At 37.5% G+C, this 19,744-nt stretch overlaps 4 protein-coding genes across 5 annotated transcripts; 3 read left to right on the top strand and 1 right to left on the bottom strand.

Annotated features, from left to right (window-relative positions):
• Positions 1–124: 124 nt before the first annotated feature.
• On the bottom strand, positions 125–2,395 carry LOC104779710 (protein DJ-1 homolog A-like). The gene is made up of 8 exons (XM_010504110.3): positions 2,203–2,395; positions 1,882–2,082; positions 1,611–1,760; positions 1,334–1,519; positions 1,176–1,256; positions 808–1,008; positions 580–720; positions 125–498 (listed from the first exon to the last, which is right to left on the bottom strand). The coding sequence occupies exons 1-8, from the start codon at positions 2,221–2,223 to the stop codon at positions 301–303; spliced, it is 1,179 nt and encodes a 392-aa protein (XP_010502412.1). The 5' UTR covers positions 2,224–2,395; the 3' UTR covers positions 125–300.
• A 2,308-nt stretch (positions 2,396–4,703) lies between these two features.
• LOC104779699 (increased DNA methylation 1) lies at positions 4,704–11,113 on the top strand. The gene is made up of 9 exons (XM_010504101.3): positions 4,704–5,357; positions 6,071–8,404; positions 8,665–8,782; positions 9,101–9,183; positions 9,384–9,625; positions 9,750–9,836; positions 10,010–10,109; positions 10,312–10,513; positions 10,592–11,113. Exons 2-9 carry the CDS (start codon positions 6,128–6,130, stop codon positions 11,068–11,070), a joined length of 3,588 nt encoding a protein of 1,195 aa, XP_010502403.2. The 5' UTR covers positions 4,704–5,357; positions 6,071–6,127; the 3' UTR covers positions 11,071–11,113.
• A 549-nt stretch (positions 11,114–11,662) lies between these two features.
• Positions 11,663–14,144, top strand: LOC104779677 (putative beta-1,3-galactosyltransferase 13). The gene is made up of 7 exons (XM_010504075.3): positions 11,663–12,335; positions 12,570–12,722; positions 12,826–12,908; positions 13,004–13,103; positions 13,245–13,358; positions 13,514–13,656; positions 13,762–14,144. The coding sequence occupies exons 1-7, from the start codon at positions 11,974–11,976 to the stop codon at positions 13,851–13,853; spliced, it is 1,047 nt and encodes a 348-aa protein (XP_010502377.2). The 5' UTR covers positions 11,663–11,973; the 3' UTR covers positions 13,854–14,144.
• Positions 14,145–16,249: 2,105 nt separating this feature from the next.
• LOC104779670 (TPR repeat-containing thioredoxin TTL2-like) lies at positions 16,250–19,697 on the top strand. Of its 2 annotated transcripts, none has more exons than XM_010504062.3 (7): positions 16,250–17,769; positions 17,851–18,046; positions 18,138–18,322; positions 18,415–18,748; positions 18,826–19,030; positions 19,114–19,220; positions 19,301–19,697. In XM_010504062.3, exons 1-7 carry the CDS (start codon positions 16,742–16,744, stop codon positions 19,451–19,453), a joined length of 2,208 nt encoding a protein of 735 aa, XP_010502364.2. In that variant the 5' UTR covers positions 16,250–16,741; the 3' UTR covers positions 19,454–19,697. The 2 variants fall into 2 exon arrangements, 1 of the variants encoding a protein (XP_010502364.2); XR_015558447.1 differs by having other exon boundaries at positions 16,372–17,769; positions 18,429–18,748.
• Positions 19,698–19,744: the final 47 nt, after the last annotated feature.

The following is a 19,744-nucleotide window of genomic DNA, read 5'->3' as shown; positions in this document are numbered from 1 at the left end:
TGAATTTGGTGAAAAAAGTGTGACTAAAAATAAATACCTCTCCATACAAGATAATATCTTCTTCCAGCAAAGCCTCTAACTCATGCAGAGGGTTAACGACATATTGGCCACATTGGCACATACATAGAAGAATCTCGTTTACTTTATTCATTACTTTTTTTCATTTATTTAAAGGACATACAGCTACAGACCAACCAAAGCTCATATGTCATATCACGAAAGTAACTAATCACCAATGCATATTTATAACTCAAGAGGCAAAAAGCCTTCTTTTATTCAAGTCATTTCATTGTTTGAAAATCACACAAGTGTTGCCTTAGCTAGCTGAAGCGCTTTCTCTCTCCCATAAAACTTCTCCACAATCGCAAGTGAGAACTCCATTGCGGTCCCTGGAGCTCTGCTCGTTATCACATTTCCATCCACCACGACTCTGTGCTCAGTGTGACTCTGGTCTGAAAGTTTGTCGCTCACCCTTGGGTGAGTAGTAGCCTTCTTACCCTATACAAAACATGTCACTTATATATCTCAGTTTCATGACTTGAATATACAACAATTCTAGCACTGTTTTGATTTATGCACCTTGAGTAAACCATTAGGTTCGAAGACGTAAGCAGGCGATGCGCAGATTCCTCCAAATGGTTTGTTTGCTTCTGCTTGTTTCTTTAACATACTCACCAGTTTCTCGCAGCTCGCGAATCTTGGAGCACCGTTAAGACCGCCCTGTAGTTCATCAAAGAAGTTGGATTATTTTTTTGGTTATATGTCAATGAATCTCAAAATGTTCATCTTTTGAGAGTTGGCACTTACAGGCAACACAATCAGATCGAACGACTTCTCTGCAACCTCATCAAGAAGCACATCTGCAACTAGCTTAGCTTTTTGAGATCCTACAACTTCCAAACTGTTACCAATAGCAGCAATCACAACATTGGCTTTTGCACGCCTCAGGATATCTACAAGCGCAATAGCTTCAACTTCCTCTGACTGCTCTGCAATGGGTACGAGAATCTGCAAAACAGGAAAACATTATCTTTCTGACTCATAAACGACTGTTGATCAAGAAAGACAAAACCTTTACAACACAGCATGTCCCTGGGAATCCGTATAACGATCAAACAGATATTTTCTTGACAAAATATTAAAAGACCAAGTGGAGAGGCAACTGAACTCTGTACCTGTGGTGTATCTTCGAATGACCAGTTGGTTTGGTTAAGCTCAGTAAAAGTAAACTCCTCACCAGGGTTAGGACGAACGAGCTGATTTCAAAAGGAGAACTGGTAAGTCTAAGAAGATGTGACAAAACAAGTGTAGAAGAGTCAGAGACAAAACATACCAAGACACTTAAGAGTTCATCAACTTTCTCTTTCCCATACAACTGCTCTATAAGCGTGATGGAGAATTCAATGGTTGTTCCTGGTCCACGACTGGTCACTATTCTTCCATCTATCTGCACCCTTGACTCAACAGCAGTGGCACAAGTAGCCGCAAGTTTCTCCATAAAAACAGGGTAACCCGTTGCCTGTAAGGAAACCCCATGTAATATCCAGACATTAGACAAGAATTGAAAACAAGATAAACAAACGTTCTTGGATATATCACTTCCGACTTACTTTCTTGCCTTCAAGCAGACCCCAAGTACCAAGAGCCAACGCAGGAGCACAACAGATAGCTGCGTTAAGTCGTCCATCTGAGTCTTGTTTCTTTACCATGTTCTCTAAAGGTTTACAGTTTTTAAGAGTCTCGCCACCGGGAAGCCCTCCCTTTAACCGATCATATAATCAACAACACAATTCTCATTAGTTGATATCGATCCACTTGTTTTCTGTCCTTAATTCTCAGATCACACGCAAAGAAAGTGTTAAAACTAGCATAGAGACTTACGGGGAGAACAATAAGGTCGAAAACAGAGTCGGTGATATCAGAGAGAAGAGTATCAGCGACCATCTTGATGCCATGACAAGCATCAACACCAACTTGAGTCTCGACGGAAGCCACCGTCACGTCAGCACCACCTGGACGCAACACGGTGATTATCGCCACCGCTTCTAGAGGCTCCGTACCGTGTGCAATAGGGATCAAAACCTAAAAAGATGCCAAGAAACCTCGGATAAATTAATATAAGATCATCAAAAAAAATCGTTACGTACGATGAGAGTGAAAAAAAGAAGTATGATCTGGTGATCTTGAAGAAACCACACCCACCGTCTTCGTAGATGGGGCCATAGTTGCGGAGGTTTAGAGAAAGAGATGGTAGAATCAACAAGAAGAGAGAAATGGAGTTTAGTGGAGAAGAAAGGAGTGTAACTGATATATAGGGTTAAAATAGTGTTCAAGTGACGATGCCATTTACGACTTTCCGTTTTTATCACTTTACTTCTACGAGCCTCAAAAACACAAGAAAACTGACGTATGCGATGACGTAATCAATTAATCATAGAAGAAAAGTAAACTCGGTGGATACGTGTCAAGCATTCACTGGTGGACCGTGGCGATGGTTTCTCTTTAATCTTTCCACGTCATATATTGGATAAAATCATTTTAAAAGCCACTTTGTTTATCGGTGACGCCGAAGTTGGCGAGAGAAAGAAGAAAAAAGTGTTGATCCACACCACAACGAGATCACGTCCTGGTTCTTACTTTTGTGGAAGCATGTGCTGTTGTTTTGATATTAATTTGTACTAGTGTAAACCGGACGAACTTCTGAACCGGGAGATGTTTTGTTCGATCTCTCTATAGTGTTCCAATGATTAGTGGCTTTATACGGTAGTGTTAACGGGTCAAAAAAGTACCCTTTTAAATAGCTATGTTAACGTGCAATTTGTTACTAAGCCTAATCAGAGAAGAGATGATCCCATTACTTATGATCTGCTACGAGGTCAACTAAGAGGTTGTTCCGATGGTTTTTGGATTGAATCGATGATGAATTCAAAGAAGAGTCGACGATTTATTTTGTTTGGGTTGAGATTCCAAACCACAAACATTTTTCAGTTTGTTTCACTGAAAGTTGAAACTTGAAAGCATTAATTTTGGCCATTCATGCATCACTTTATATTTACAGTACTTGAATGTGATTAGACAGTTACAGTTTCTTAAAGCATTATTATTTTCTTGGTTTATAAGTCAGATGTGAAAAATGGTGAGTTTTGTGATGATCAATTATAGTTTCTAAGCCAACGTACAACAAACAATAAAATTTAATAAATAGTATCCATTATCCGGTCCAACGCATTATAAGAAACTCAAAGTTTTAGATATGATAATGACTTTTGTAAAATAAAATTTATTATAACGATGACAAGAATTATACCAAACTTCACTTTACAGTATATTGTTTGTTTTTTTTGTTGGTCAAAACTCAATCCCTAGAACAGAGTTAATTAAACTCTATGGCAGAGTGAGACAATCAAAACACTGAGAGCAGACTTTGCAATGGAATCAGCTAAAACAGTTGAAGAACTAGAAACAAAGTAAAAGGAGGTAGAAAAGTTAAGAGAGACCACAATGAGAAGATGCCATGTAGGATTCCCTTCAGGCTTCAGCTCGTTTGAGTCTTCACGAAAGCAAAGAGGTGAAACGAGGGTCTGCGAGTCAGACCAAATTAAACTAAATTATAAAGTCACATGTGTTTCTGTTTTTAAACATGTTTTGATCGCTTCGTTGGTCCAAAATATTTCAATTACAAATAAGAATTTAAGATTAAGAAGAATGTCTTAGTACAGAAGAAAGCCACATATATATAACCAACAGGTCCAACACACGTGGTTCAAGAGTCGTAACTCGTAAGTGAATCGAATTAGCAAATGAGGTCTACCATGCATCTGAAAAAAAAAGAATCCTTTATAATCATTGTTAATTCTTAAAATGACAAAAGTATCTGGAATTTATCCCGGTTATAAAAAAGTAATAATAATTTTCACCAACCAAAGTCGTTTCCATCGTACTACACGTACTTTTTTGGATTTCTCATATGTATGTCAAAAATCGAATCAAGAAACAAATACAATATCTCAAGATTCGAATCCTTATTTGCTTATTAAAACAAAACATCTTATAACCAATGTGTTGACAATTTAACCTTTTACCAAAATAATCATGTATGTGTTCACTTTTTTTTATATATTTTTTTGGGCAAACAAAAGCTAAATAATGTGTTCACAGAATAAGTTAAAATAACGTGTTTATATATGTTCAACAACAAAGCTGGTCGTCCATCATGGCATGCACCTATGTGATCATGTTATCGTTAAGACACGTAAAGATTCCGCCGCGCAAATTACTAAACATCCAATCTACTTAACTTATAAACGATAAAACCAAGTAACGATCGGTCATGATGACTGATTTTTCAAAGGAAAAGAAGAAAAAAACATAAGATGAAATGATTTAAAAACGACAACGAAAAACAAACAAAAAAAACCGTTAAGAATCTGGCAATTAACTATGCCTGTTTTTTGTTTTTTTTTTGTTTTTAAAGTTTTTCTGTTTTGTTGTTCGTCAATAGTGAATTTACCAAAAAAAACTCTGTGACGAACTTAAAACAATAGCCATTAATTGGCTTACCATAGTGAAGTGATATATGGTCGTCGTCAGTCACTGGATTACGAACATGAGAAATATTTGTGTGTGTTTAATTTCATGTAATAAAATCGTACTAATAAAAAGTATCTCAGTATATAACCGTACGTAACTAGTCTGGTCCGTTTGTCAACAGAGAGAGTGTGTAAAAAAAAATGTAAGATTGCCTTTTTCAGTAAAATGAAGAGGAGAGAAAAAAAATAAAATAAAGAAAGATGAAAATACGAAAGATGCCTTTTTTTTTTTTGGTGACAGCACACAAATGGGAAAAAATGAAATAGAGGAAAAGAAAAAAGGAAAAAAAAAAAAAAAAAAAGAGGAACGAGAGAGAGAGAGAAATAGCCAATCTGCACAAAGTGGGGGGATAGAGATTCATTCTCAGAGGTGATATTTTTTGGAGATTTAACACCCGAATGAATCAGAGAGAGGTGGATTTCTTCCAAATTCATAGAAAAAAAAGAAGTAATCATCGAATCGTTCTTCTGTTGTGTGTGTGAGAGAGAGAGAGAGAGAGAGAGAGATCAAGGGGAGAGAGAGAGTGTGAGTGCAGAGAAGGTGAAATAGAAAATAGAAAATGCGTTTCCCACTTGCGGAAAGAGATTTGGGGTTTAGACTTAGAGTGTGTTTTCTGAGGATAAGGGCCGAAATGAGGCTTTTCCAGTGATAGAAGAAGAAAGAAGAAGAAGAAGAAGAAACCCCCACCCATCCATATGTCTGATTTCACGGACAGATAGATTTTAATTTTGTTTTTGGATGCTGCTCTGATCCATTTCTGCATGCTGGTAATTTCATACATTTCCCCAATTTTTTTTGAAGCTTTCTTTTGGATGTAATTAGCCGATTTCACATCTCAATTTCACTACGGATCTTCAAAGTTTTTGGCCCTTCTCTGGGATCTCTGATTTTTTTTTTTTTTTTTTAGCTCATGTTGCGCCTTATGGGTTTTGTGTTTTTGTTTCCAGCTTTTCTTTTTTTTTCCCGTCATTTCTTCTTGTTTGATTTTTGAGAAGCTGATTTCCATTTCTCCTGGAGAAACTTTACCGCAATTTTGGGGTTCTGTGACAGTTTTCGTTTATCTATAAAGTGATAGTGGTCATAAGTTCTCTCTACTATCCACTTTATTCTTAAAACCTAAATGTAAATTGTTTAGTTAACTTTGAAATTGTAGTAGACAGATAAGAAACTCAAGCACAATTCATGTTTTGCATTTGTCTTGATACTATCCATGTAGAGGCCTACAATGTCACAAACCAAGAGGATAAATTGATGCCCTTATTTTTTTTTTTCCATTTGTAGTTTTTCTATCTTTGCTGGGCTATTAGTTTAGTCGTCAGAGATATAAAAAAAAAAGGTGTTGTTGTACATAGTAGTAGTACTTCCTGTCTTATCTGTGTCTTTTTGATTACTTTCATAACACAATTAGGAAACTTGACCTTGTACTGAAAACTTCTTTTGTAAAGTTCTTGTAATAATCATTACTTTGTTATAATTTCAGGTATCTATTTCCATTTATAATTTAAGGTGAAGTGGAATATGCAGCTAGTTTGTCAAGATGTTTCGCAAAGCTGAGGTTGACATGTTAGGAGCCGACGACTGCTTTGAAGGGTCATATGAGGATCATCAGATATTCAGAGAAGTTTTCTTTGGAAGTGATTCTGGAAATACTACTAAAAGATGTCTCGTTACTGGAGTCATTAACTTCGAATTTGATTCCACTAAGAATGTCAATTCCTCTCTCAGTTCCAACAATGACAACTCTGTCGTAACAAGTGGATATGCTTGTCTAGAAGGTTTTGAGGCATCTGCTACAAAAGATGGTTCAGATTTTAACTCGAAAGCTAAGAGACTTAAGCTTTCAGGTAATAAGCATTTGGATGCAAGGGACGAAAAGGGATCCGCTTTCAGTGGTTTTCCAAATTCGGATATAGCTAGAGAAACAATTCCTCTCCATTTAGTTGAATCATCCAACAAGGGTGTTTCAACTAGCTCTTATTTGCTAAAGCAAAGCATGGAAAAGGGGAAAGAAGTTTATCTGGGTGGCATCGTCTCAGAAAAGTGCAAGTCACAAAACTTGGACAGACCCGATGGAAAGGAATTTAAAGCAATTGCCTCTCCTGTTTCTCAGGAGAGCTTCGCAACCAGAATGATCTGTGCAGGTGCTTCTACGCCTCATAGTGAGAAGGCTTGCTTCTCACCGCAGTTGAACAACGGGTCTAAAGTATCTCCTAATGAGCTAATTATGTCTAAAACCTGTCTAAAGATTGATCCTAAAGACGATCCCCGTCCTCTTCTCTACAAATATGTCTGTAAGTTGCTAAATGCTGCTAGATGGAAAATCGAGAAGCGCGGAAGATCAGGTAGGAAATGCTGTGATACATTTTACATATCGCCAGAGGGACGGAAATTTCGTGAATTTGGGTCAGCTTGGAAATCGTTGGGTGAGATCCTATTAGCTGGTCATAAGTTAATGGATACTAGTACTAAGAAATGGACCGGTATCAATGACTTCTGGTCTGATCTCTCTCTTACACTGTTGGACATCGAGGAGAACATGAAAAATCTAAATCTTGCCAACACACGGGCACTTTGGTGGAGTGCCTTAGAGCCTTTTGTGATTGCTGTCTTCATTTCTAAGCACGTTGGATCTTTAAGAAGAGGAAATAAAGTCGAAGTTGCAAGGATTTCAATAGTTGACAAGTTGAAGAAAGAAGATGCGATTTGTTTGAACATGATTTCAGGCTGTCCTGAAAGTGTGCTGACAGTATCTGAAGGCAGTCATCTTGTTAATGACGTGGATGCTATCCAAGAGATTCATTTAGATCTTGAGGTGCAAACTAAAATTGTCCCTCGAAAAGTTTCTTCAAGACTAGAGAGGCAGAATATAGTTGGTAAGGAAATCTATGAGAGTGATGAGCAGGAGGTTAGCAAGGGCGTTGTAGCTTCAAACTTGATAGCAGAAGACATGCATGAAAGTGTTATGAGAAAGAAGTTACACAGAAGATCAAAGAAAGTATCGGATATCAAACCAGCTCCCTTGGACCAACATGATTCACTAGATTCTAATTCTCTCGACAGCCTTGAATGCCAGGATAAGGAGATGAGCAACATTCACCTCATCGCAAATGGAAGTCCGGATGAAAGGTTGAGGAATGAGAAGATTAAGAATTCATGTTGCAATTCAAATAAAGGAAGAAAGAAAGCTAGGAAGCACTATTCTCAGGATGATGATCTTATGGTGTCGACAATAATTAGAAACAAAGGTAAGGTTTGTAGATCAAGCCAGAAAAAGAAAACCCAGAAACCAAAGGCTAGAACAAAAAAAAGAAACAATAGGGGAGGGTGCAGGCTGCTTCCCCGAAGCACAAGCAATGTGGAAAATCAATTATGTCAAGGAAATTGGTCTATTTTGGGTCCAAGAACTGTCTTATCATGGTTGATAGCTACCAAAGTAATTTCTAGGGACGAAGTAATCCAGTTACGAGATCCAGATGATGATACTGTGGTAAAAACAGGCCTCGTAACTAAAGATGGAGTGGTTTGTACATGTTGCAATAGGACTGTATCACTTTCTGAATTCAAGAACCATGCTGGATTTAACCAGAATTGCCCATGTCTGAATCTTTTCATGGGGTCAGGAAAACCTTTAGCTTCATGTCAGCTGGAAGCTTGGTCTGCTGAGTATAAAGCGCGAAGAAATGGATGGAAATCAGTGGAAGCTTCTGATGATGATCCAAATGATGATTCTTGTGGTGTTTGTGGTGATGGGGGTGAACTGATCTGCTGTGATAATTGTCCGTCGACCTTCCATCAGGCTTGCTTATCAATGCAGGTATTGTCTGGCTCATTCCAGGGTCTAATTTACATTTTGGCTATACATACACGTGGAGCCAAACTTCTCCAGTTGGTATTGCTCAAACATACACGTGGGGTGAAACTTCTTGGCTGGTTCTGTAATTTTTACTAAGTCAACTCTAGTAACTTACATGGCATTAATATAACTAGGATTTGTTACCTAACTAGAACTTTATCCTTGGTAAATCGCTACCCTTTAAAGAGAGTGGCTGTATTACTTTTGCTTTTTCTACCCAGGTGCTCCCTGAAGGAAGTTGGTATTGCTCGAGCTGCACATGTTGGTATTGCAGCGAGTTGGTTAGTGAGAATGCTGAACGCTCTCAGGATTTTAAATGTTCTCAGTGTGCGCATAAATGTAATCATCTTACCACTCGCCATCTCTTAGAAATTATGATTTATTTCGTTATCACATGAAAGGAAGCCTCTGATTGAATTTTCTTCTATCATGGTTCACTGAGATTTTATCACCATTAATGTCACTGTTCATCAATTACAGTTGTAGATGTTTGGTTTTGTCTGCCATGCTCGGCACTTCTCCAATTTTCTTTCTTTAGTAATTGACGCTTGTATAACTCACTTTTGAAGTTATGCCTCTCTCGATAGTAGGATCCCACAGTTGTTATTTTGGTTTGAAATCCACTTTGGCTGATGATTGTTACTTTTATGTTATCAGATCATGGAATATGTTTGCAAGGGGCAAGTAAACCGAGAAAACTTTGTCCAGAGACCTACTTTTGTGGTAAAAATTGCGAGAAGGTATTAATCATGCCTAGTCTCTGTGACTTAAACAACTAGTGTGTATCGTGAAAACTTTTTGTTCTTCCAAGTACTTTTTGGATTTACATTGAGAGTAATTGTTTTTTGGGTGCTCATGGGATCTCTGACATATAACAAAGAAGATGTTACAGCTGCTTAACAACTTTCTAGGTTCTCATCAAGTAGCTTGTGTAATGCAGGTGTACACTGGTCTCAGTTCTCGTGTTGGGGTTATTAACCCTAATGCGGCTGGTTTGTCTTGGTCAATTCTGAAATGTTTTCAAGAAGATGGAAATGTTCATTCTGCCCGAAGGTTGGCGCTGAAGGCTGAATGCAACTCGAAATTAGCTGTTGCCCTATCAATTATGGAGGAAAGCTTTCAGTCTATGATAGATCCAAGAACTGGTATTGACATGATACCTCATGTGCTATACAACTGGGGGTAATGTCTTTTTGTCATTAGCTTGCACTCTTTGATTTGTGTTTGTTACTTCTGTAGCTTCATTTTTGCTCTTCATACTCATCGATATGTCTTATCTTTTTTGAATCTTTTGTTGCACGTACAGGTCAAAATTTGCTCGCTTAGACTTTGATGGGTTTTACACTGTGGTTGTGGAGAAGGACGATGTGATGGTCTCAGTAGCATCTATCAGGTTAGTATGATCGAATTTATGCTAGGGAAAAAAAAGTAATACCAATGGCTATCACATGTTTGGAATGTCTTCCAAAATCCTCCAGGCAAATGGATGCTTAGAATTATTCTTTCACTTCTATCACTTCTATACACTGGAATGAGTTACATATGAAACCCATATACTCTATCCAGGGTGCATGGAGTAGCTATTGCAGAGATGCCTCTTGTAGCTACCTGCAGCAAATATCGCCGACAGGGGATGTGCAGAATCCTCGTGGCTGCCATCGAAGAGGTACAATATTTAGAATTATCCATGTGATTGTTCTCGAGGATCCATCCACATTAATAATGTATAAACTTAGTACAATGATAGGTATACAACACCGCTCATATGCTGACCTTGATGATCTCTTAGCTCATATGATCTCTCTTCCATTCATGTCTTCATTCCTCGGCTATCAAAAGATAAAACTATTGATTGGTTTTGGCTGCAGCTGCTTATGTCTCTCAAAGTGGAGAAGCTTGTGGTAGCTGCATTGCCGAGTTTAGTGGAAACTTGGACTGAAGGTTTTGGCTTCAAACCCATGGATGATGAAGAACGTGATGCTCTCAAAAGAATAAACTTGATGGTCTTCCCTGGGACAATTCTGCTCAAGAAAACGCTTTACGAGAGCACAAAAACCAACATTGTGAACGGTAAATTCCACCCCTCTCTCTTTCTCTCTCTCTATATATATTTACAGCGCACCTCACCGGATTCTTGCTCCTGCACAGGCGTTTGTGTTTCTAAAGATCACAGTGAACCATCAAACAAAGAAGCAGACCTAGAGCCAGGCCTAGACAAAGCCGGGTTTCCCATGAATACCCAAGTTGAGAGCTGTGATCAGATGGTTCCAGCAGGTTCAGATGGAGAGCCGGCCCCAGGCTTCCCCGTGCCACTTGGAGCCAAGGATACAGAGCCAACTTCAGAAACAGAGAACCCAAGCCAAGACAGCAATGTTGATGATATGCCAAATAAAACAAGAGTCTCTATGGGAGAAGAAGAAGAAGAAGAAGAAGAAGAAGGTTTGCAGGAAGAGGTATCAAAGATTTCAGAAGAAGGAAAAGAAATGACAAGAGCTTCTTCTTCCGCTGCAGCTTTAGAAGAAGTAAGTGATGTAGGAGTAGTAGTAGTAAATAATGTTAGTGATGACATGTTGCTTTGTTTTGATGAACAGCTTGACTCTGATAGCTCTGAAGAAGACCCGGAATAATAATAGTAGACTAAAAAAACTATGACCGTATTGACCACTGCTATATCTTCTCTCGTTCACTTGAAACCTATAGAGTAAGAAGAGATAAGGAAACCGCTTATAAATACAGATCATCCCCTAAGCATAAAAGACACAAAACTTAATATTCCACCTCCAAGTGGATTACAATCTTGCTCATGATTTAAACTCAGACGGAGAAGAAGAAGAAGATCCTCTCAATCTTTGAAACTCTATCAGTTGATCAAACCCATCGTGTATAGCATGATTTGATTTGATTAAAGCCCCTCGTTATTGTGAGGTGCCATCTTTGATTTGAAGGAGCGTGATGCCATCCGTAACGTGAAGGATGTATATGTAGACATAAATATTTTTAGTCTACATAAATTTTGTAATAACTAATAAATACACCCTAATTTTTGGAAGGTGTATTGATTTATGGATCTAATATATTGGTGGGATTTTAATTAACTTCAAAGATATTCATTACTATGATTTTTTATTTTATATTTTGTCAAGAAAGATATTCATTATGATTTTTAAGAGGTTTTGGAAACGTTTTCACCTATAAATGAATGCTATTTCTCATTTGTTAGGTTTTGTTTTTTTTTTGTTTCATAATGGTCAAATTAATTAACTATTTGCCTAACTTGTGTTCATCACTAATGTTTATAATCAAAAAGTCTTTTTTTTTTTTTTTTTTTTCTCAAACCTAGTGAATGTTCTAAAATTGTATATCAAATTTATAAATAAATCCTTACATCTTGAAAAGGATCCGACCCGAATCCGAGAACACGGATCCAACTGTCCTGAAGTAACGAAAAAACACCCGCCGTAGCCTTGCCATTAACGACCGTTAACGGAAAAAAGAAATTGGATCCGCCGTAGCAGCTGGATCCATCCATCATGCCATCTTCTCCTAAGCTATTTCACGCGCGGCCATCATTCTTCACGCGCCGATCGACGCCTTTGATCGTCTTCGCTTCTCTAGCTATTGGGCTCACCGGTTTCCTTTTCGGACTATCCACGATTCTATTCCCGGGTCTCCGGTTATCCGGCCGGACCTGCCTCACCAACTTGCCTCCGAAGACGGTTCGGATCGTCTGGGACGTCGCGGGAAATAGCATCGTTAATAATGGAGCAGGCGGCCAAGTGAAGAGACACAAGGTTATGGGGTTCGTCGGAATCCAGACCGGGTTCAGATCAGCTGGCCGGAGACGAGCTCTCAGGAACACGTGGATGCCGTCCGATCCAGATGGACTTCGACGGTACTGATTTCAATCTCTTCTCTCAAAATCTCAAATTGGTTTAATTCACTGGTCCTAGCTTTAGTTAGGGTTCTCTCTGGAATCAATTTGTCACAAAGGATTGAACTTTTGCATCATCGAGATTGGTTTGATCTGGTTATAAATAGCTTTGTGATCATGGGACTTTTATCTTCAATGCTTGATGAGTCTTGGGACTTTCTTTGTTTCACTGAAGAACACTACTGCTCTCTGCAGATTGGAAGAATCAACAGGATTGGCCATCAGGTTTATTATAGGCAAAACCAAAGATGAGGCTAAATTGGCTGAGCTTAGAAGGGAAATCGTAGAGTATGATGATTTTGTACTGCTTGATATCGAGGAGGAGTACAGTAAGCTCCCATACAAAACGTTAGTAAGAGACTAAATACTTTTTCTACTCATGTCTCATATGACAGATAACAGTAAAAAGAATGTGATCCATGATTTATGTTTTTGTGATTTTGTTGTATAGTTTGGCTTTCTTCAAAGCTGCATACGCCCTATATGATTCAGAATTCTATGTCAAAGCTGATGATGATATATACTTGAGGCCAGGTAAAATTGATTGCTTTCTCTGGTTTTGAATTCGTGTCTTCAGGAATGTTCTGATCCTTCTTGATTTCATAAGAGGCTGTTATTTTTCTTCACAGATCGGTTGTCTTTGCTGTTGGCTAAAGAGCGGAGTCACTCGCAGACATACATTGGATGCCTGAAAAAGGGTCCAGTTTTCACAGATCCAAAACTCAAATGGTAAGAACAGGAAGAACTAACAGAATCCGCAAAATCATGCTTCTCTTTATGAAAAACTTTGGGTTAAGATAAGGATTTTTGCGACACCTAATCATCTCGTGCGGTTCGATGTACCTTAAAATTGGTTGGATTTTTTTGCAGGTATGAACCTTTGGCAGATCTGCTCGGGAAAGAGTACTTTCTTCATGCTTATGGCCCCATATATGCTCTTTCTGCTGATGTTGTCACAAGTTTGGTTGCCCTAAAGAACAACAGGCAAGTTCTGTCTCCTGAAATGTTGTATGCTTTTGAATTCTCCTGGAGTGATATGTCTCGATTAGGACTTCATTTGCACTCTTAAAGAGGTCTCTGTTCCTCGATACTTGTCAGTCTTTCTGTTTAACAAAGTGAGAACTTTTCCCAAACTACAGTTTCAGGATGTTTAGCAACGAGGATGTGACAATAGGTGCGTGGATGCTGGCAATGAACGTTAAACACGAGAACCTTCACACCCTTTGTGAACCAGAGTGCTCACCACACTCCATTGCTATTTGGGATATACCAAAATGCTCAGGTTCATTTTTCTTCGTTCTGGTCTCAAGGAATTAATTTACTCACTTTGCATAAGCATTTCTACAACAACTGATCACAATTAGGATTGAATATGTTACTGCTGCAGGTCTTTGTAACCCAGAGAAAAGGATGTTGGAACTTCACAAGCTAGATAGCTGCTCAAAGAGTCCGACCTTGCCATCGGATGATGATAAATGATCTACCCTCTTATATATGTCTTTTGTACTGATGTAAGATCCGAGGCGTAACAATTTATATATCTCTTTCTCTGACATGTCCGCCATTGAAGCTCAAGCCTCTCGGTTTTTCAGTTGACGCAGCTCTGTTCTTCCTGGGGGAGTGTGAGAAAAACGACGAGAGTTGATCACGCTTAAACAGCTTTTGGGTTATTTTAAACTAGGGTTAGTAATTTTTTGTGTATAACAAATTTTGGGTGATACCTTGTTGTACAAGTATAAGATTGAACTAATTGCAATTTCTTTAGTGATAGTTACAGTGTAAAACAATTAAGCTTCTTTTTCCGTAACTTAAATTATTTTGTATTGTTTTGTACTATACGACCATTCCACAAAAAGATTAGATTGAAAATTATACTACATCTTTATGTGAATCTAGAGGAAAAGTGAAATCGAACAAATAGTTATTAGAGAACTGGCATTTAACCTAGTACTCCCTCCGGTTTTTTTTACTTGTCGTTCTAGAGCTTTGCACACAAATTAAGAAACTAGATTAATGTTCTATTATATCCTTTCTTTAATACATTTTCTAATTTTTTTATTGGTCAAATCATTAAAATAGTTGGGATAAAATTGGTATTTTTATCAAACATATGCATTGGAAACCTAAAACGACAAGTATTGGAAAACAAAATTTTTAGTCTAGAATGACAACTAAAAAAACCAGAGGGAGTATATGATTATTAAAAAAATACTTCAATACTATTTGACATTTGACAGTAGAACATAGCTGGCATTTAATTTATCGTAAAGTCTTAATCAATTCGTTACTCAATTCATTTGACAGTAAGAACATAGGTTATGTTACTTGTACGTGTGGTTTTTATAGTATTTTATATCATAATTAAATTAAAAAATTATAACAATTTTGGGTCTGCAAAAAGATAAATAACGAAAATAGAAGAAGTAGCCTAAAATGGGGTCAATTATCTTTGTGTAAGCATGTTAAAAGCTGTCAAACCCCACAATAATTATAAAAAAAAATAAAAACAAGAGAACCCATCATCTTACACTGCTGCTGCTGCCCAATAATGATTTTCATATTTAGAATTAAGGCACCATGGCTTGGCTTAAGCCCATACGCCATACATATATATCATTACTCCATACATATTTGATTTCTAATTATATTTTTAAGATTGTTTTAAAATAATGGGACTTTTGAAAACTTAATTAGTAGTGTAATTTGGTGTAAAAGTATAGGACCAATTAATGTCTTTTTTTGTAAAAGATTTTAATCAGTATGCATTGTATTAGAACAATACACAACGTGAAACACAGGTGGAATATCATCTTAGCCAATTAAGTGTCTTTTTTTGTTTAAACAATTAAGTGCGTGCTTACCTACTCTTACTAGAAAATCTAGACATATTATTTATTTCGTTGTCTAATTAGATGTAGGTTCATGAACTTACCAACCAAAATTAATTTTCACGGTCTTATATTTGTCTAAAACTCTAAAAGCACTGTATGTTACCTTCTTCTTTATATATATATATACATATGCGCATCTAGCAGCTGTAATGCAATTATACATTAAACAGATGTTAGGATTTTATGAACACACATAATATGTAATGTAAAATGTATTATTTGCATTATGAACCTGAGATATTTGAAGCGTGTGGGAATTTATATACAAAACAAAAGCTACATACATGAACAATACGTAGATGAAACGAATATGCATGCGTCTAGCTTATGTGAATAGGCATATATGCGTTACATATGTAACACACGTAGGTTTTCTAATTTATATGCGTGTGTCAGTGCGTGTACATTATGATATCTGTAAATAGTACGTTGACAAAAAAAGTTTGCTAAAAGACCTGAGAACAAAACCATATGCTAATAAATGATTGAGAAAGAAATTTAAAAGCACATAGATATAATCGAAAGACAAAAAAAAAAAAGTCTGCAAATTATTTAATAACTTATTTACTTCATACATACACCTACTATTTTATAATGTTTCTTCTGATGATAAGACATTCCTTAGAAATCTGTCTCGTGAAGCTGATTTTTTATTTTTATTCAGAGCCGATTTTATTATGAATATGAAGGTTCGCATTTTATAAGTATATGGTAGCCGTAGAGTGTTGTTGCGTGGACATAGTCGTAGCGCAAGGCACGAGAAGGATTCAGTCAAGACTTTAAGATTTGAAGATTATTAAAATAGCTAAAACCAAATCCTAAATTTATTCTCAAATCGCAAAATTTAGATCATAGTGACACTAGTTTTCATTTGACTAGGCAAAAATCTGGTACAAATTAATAATATTTAACAAAATATTCCTCACACACACAAAAAAAAAAACATTGTATTTAATATATCCGTACATTATAACATTTATTTTTGTGTTACGCAGTTTGTATTACGTACACACTTTAACGGAACAGAGAGAGGAACAAAAAAAGTCACTTTTTTCTTTTTATTTTGTCAACAAAGAATATTAAAGAATTAAATAAATACACACAAAGATATAACTTTAGATTATATTATTATTAATTTCAATCGCTCTTCGTCGTCTCCTACCTCTCTGTTTCTGAAACTTTTATTTTCTCTCTCTCTCTCTCTCTATCTATCTATGAGACAACAACAACAACAACACTTATCACATTCATTCACTTGCTTCATTCTTTGACATCGCTGAGATCCCCATCTTTCCCTTTTTCTCTCTCCTTTCCCATGCATTGTTCAGAACATATATGATCCTCCTCCACCATTGAAGAAGGTCAGGTCATTGCTCTGAATCTTCTTCCGGAGAGAAACCATTAGGGAAATTTGGGGATTCATTACCGATCACTACTTCAAAAGGTATCTTCTTCTTTTTTTTTGACCGTACAAAAATGTTAAAGCCTTTGATACGGGAACCTGACTGTGTCACCACCGATAAGCCAGATAGTATTATAATTAATGTGGATCATGGATCACCAATTACACCGCTTCAGACTCGTTCCACCTCTACGGCTACCACTAGTAGTGGAAGTTGTAGTTCTAGCTCCTCTGGATCGGTTACGGGTCATGCTGGACATACAAGAAAACCCAGTTCGGATCGGCCCGTTTCGTCCTCAGCCGATCAATCCTCTAAGTCGAACAAAGCTCAATCCTTTAAGTCGTCTAACACACCCTCCGCCGCTAAATCTAGTACTCCCTCCGCCATACAATCAAAGTCCAGTAATGGCTCCTCCGCCGCTCAGTTTGGGTCTAGTAGTCCTGCCCGCGCTCAATCTCGTTCAAGCAGCCAAGTTGGCGTTAAGACAGGATGCCCAAAGACCACAACTGGGAATATAAGACCATCGAGCTCTGTTTCGAGTACAACAAGAACAAAACCATCGGTTAAAAGCTCTAGTGCGTTGCAACAGCATGTCCAAATACTTCCCGGCGGGAACCTTTTCCCGTCGGGGAAGGTACAGATTACAGGCATGACTCAAGAGAAACCAAGAAGCATGGCTCTTGGGCCAGGTAGTGCTAAGTCATACGGGTACGGTAGCATAATCCCAGGAAACAACTTATCTCCGGTGAAGCCAACGAGGACGTCTGGTTCTTCTTCTTCTTCCTCTGTTTTGCCTTTAGCTATACGCAGCTCTAGCGACGCGGAGATACCGTGGAAGGTTGCTTTATACAGTTCGAATTCAGAAGAGGTAAAGAGAATTGGAAACGATATGTTCAAGAAAGGTTGTTTCACTGAGGCTTTGAAGTTGTACGATCGAGCAATAGAGTTATCACCAAGTAATGCGACTTACCATAGCAATCGAGCAGCTGCATTGTCTAGTTTGGGTCAGATTGGTGAAGCTGTGAATGAGTGTGAAAAAGCTATTAAGTTGGATCCAAAATTTGCAAGGGCTCATCACCGTTTAGCCTTCTTGCTTCTTAGGTAAAAACTGAATTGCTTAATAGAATCTTGATAGAGATTGGATATCTAATCAAATAAATCTGAGTCTTGATTTGGTTGCAGATTAGGTTATGTCGATAGTGCAGGGATACACTTTTATTCAGTGGCAGAACCATCAGATCCCAAGGTGGTGAAGATGCTTCAACAAATAGATAGACACTTGAACAAATGCACATATGCAAGAAGACGAGGTGAATGGAATATAGTTTTGACAGAAGTAAGTGCAGCCATGGCGTCTGGAGCTGATTCTTCTCCTCAGGTAGATAACAAACATTCTTGTATTAATCCGTGTTACTTCATGAAAACGTTTTAAAGTGGTTTTAAGTATTTTACATATCTCAAATCTTCAGCTAGCTATGTGTAAAGTTGAAGCACTACTGAAACTCCTACGGCTTGATGATGCTCAAATAGAACTAGAATTTGTCCCCAAAGTAGAACCACTCCCGGTCTCTTACGCACAGACTCGGTTTTTCGATATGATATGTGAAGCTTACACATATTTTGTCAAATCCCAAATGGAGTTGGCTCTAGGGAGGTGAGATTTTGTAGACATGTTGATTTGATTGTTGTCTTATTGCTATGTCATGCGTTAAAAAAGAGTGAAGAGCAAATGATGAATTCTTGCAGGTTTGAAAATGCAGTTACGACTGCAGAGAAAGCTTCAGAGATGGATCCACAAAACTATGAAGTTGAAACGTTGTATAGAAATGTTAGATCAATTACTAGGGCGCGTGATCGTGGTAACGATCTTTATGAATTAGAAAGATACACTGAAGCAAGCTCAGCTTATGGGGAAGGCCTTAAATATGATCCATCCAATGCTACTCTATTATGTCATAGAGCAGATTGTTTCTTTAAAGTTGGGATGTGGGAGAGTTCGATCGAAGATTGTAACCATGCATTGCTCATTCTACCGAGATACACAAAGCCTCGTCTTCAAAGGGCTGCTTCATATAGCAAGGTGAAATATATATAAATGGTATGACTTAGTTTTGGTTTTTCACTTGTTCTAAGTTTATTATTTCTACGAAACTGTAGTTGGAAAGATGGGCTGAAGCAGTGAGCGACTATGAGACCTTAAGAAAGGAACTGCCTTATGACAAGCAATTGGCTGAGTCTTTGTTTCACGCTCAAGTTGCATTGAAGAAATCTCGCGGTGAAGTAGTTCTAAACATGGAGTTTGGAGGTGAAGTTGAGGAAATATCTAGTCTTGAAGAGTTAAAAGCTGCATTAACCCGTCCTGGTAAGTGATATTTGAAACTTATATATGCTCTTAAGCAGTCAGAAAAATTCCCTCTAGTAACTTGTTGTATACTTCAATGGCAGGAGTTTCCATTGTACACTTTTTTAGAGCATCTGATCCACAATGCAAGGAGATGTCTATGTTCATGGACGCATTATGTGTTCGTTACCCATCTTTACATTTCCTCAAGGTAAAAAACAAAAATGTGAAGACATCTGTTTATGTAACCAGAGAACAAGTAAACTTATTTGTAAAATGTCTTTTCAATAGGTGGAGATTGTAAAGTGTCCAGCAGTAGGTGATGCAGAGAGAGTGAGAGTTGTGCCAACATTCAAGATTTACAAACTTGGGATTCGGATGAAAGAGATTGTGTGTCCAAGCAAGGAAGCACTAGAGAAAACAGTGAGACACTATGGCCTTTAGCAAAACTCAAAACAAGATAATGTTCACTCAAAAGAAGAAAAAAAAAGATCACTTCTGATTTGATTCATTCATTGCTCTGTTAGGTTTAGGAAGGAATTTAAAAGAGAGATTAGTCCCTTTGTACATAGAGAAAATTTTGGCTACTTAGGTGATGAAACCATATAAAATAAGCAGAGACAGAACATCATTCATTCATGTTGTCAACACATTTTTTCCATCAATAAAATTTCTTCTTCTTCTCTTATTATCTGGTTTAACTCTTAAGCATTGTTACAGTGAGAACTGTACGCT

The sequence above is a fragment of the Camelina sativa genome, chromosome 1 (assembly GCF_030686135.1).
Source record: "Camelina sativa cultivar CO46 ecotype springtype chromosome 1, ASM3068613v1".
Taxonomy (NCBI): Eukaryota; Viridiplantae; Streptophyta; class Magnoliopsida; order Brassicales; family Brassicaceae; genus Camelina; species Camelina sativa.
This window is presented reverse-complemented; position numbering and strand designations above follow the sequence as displayed.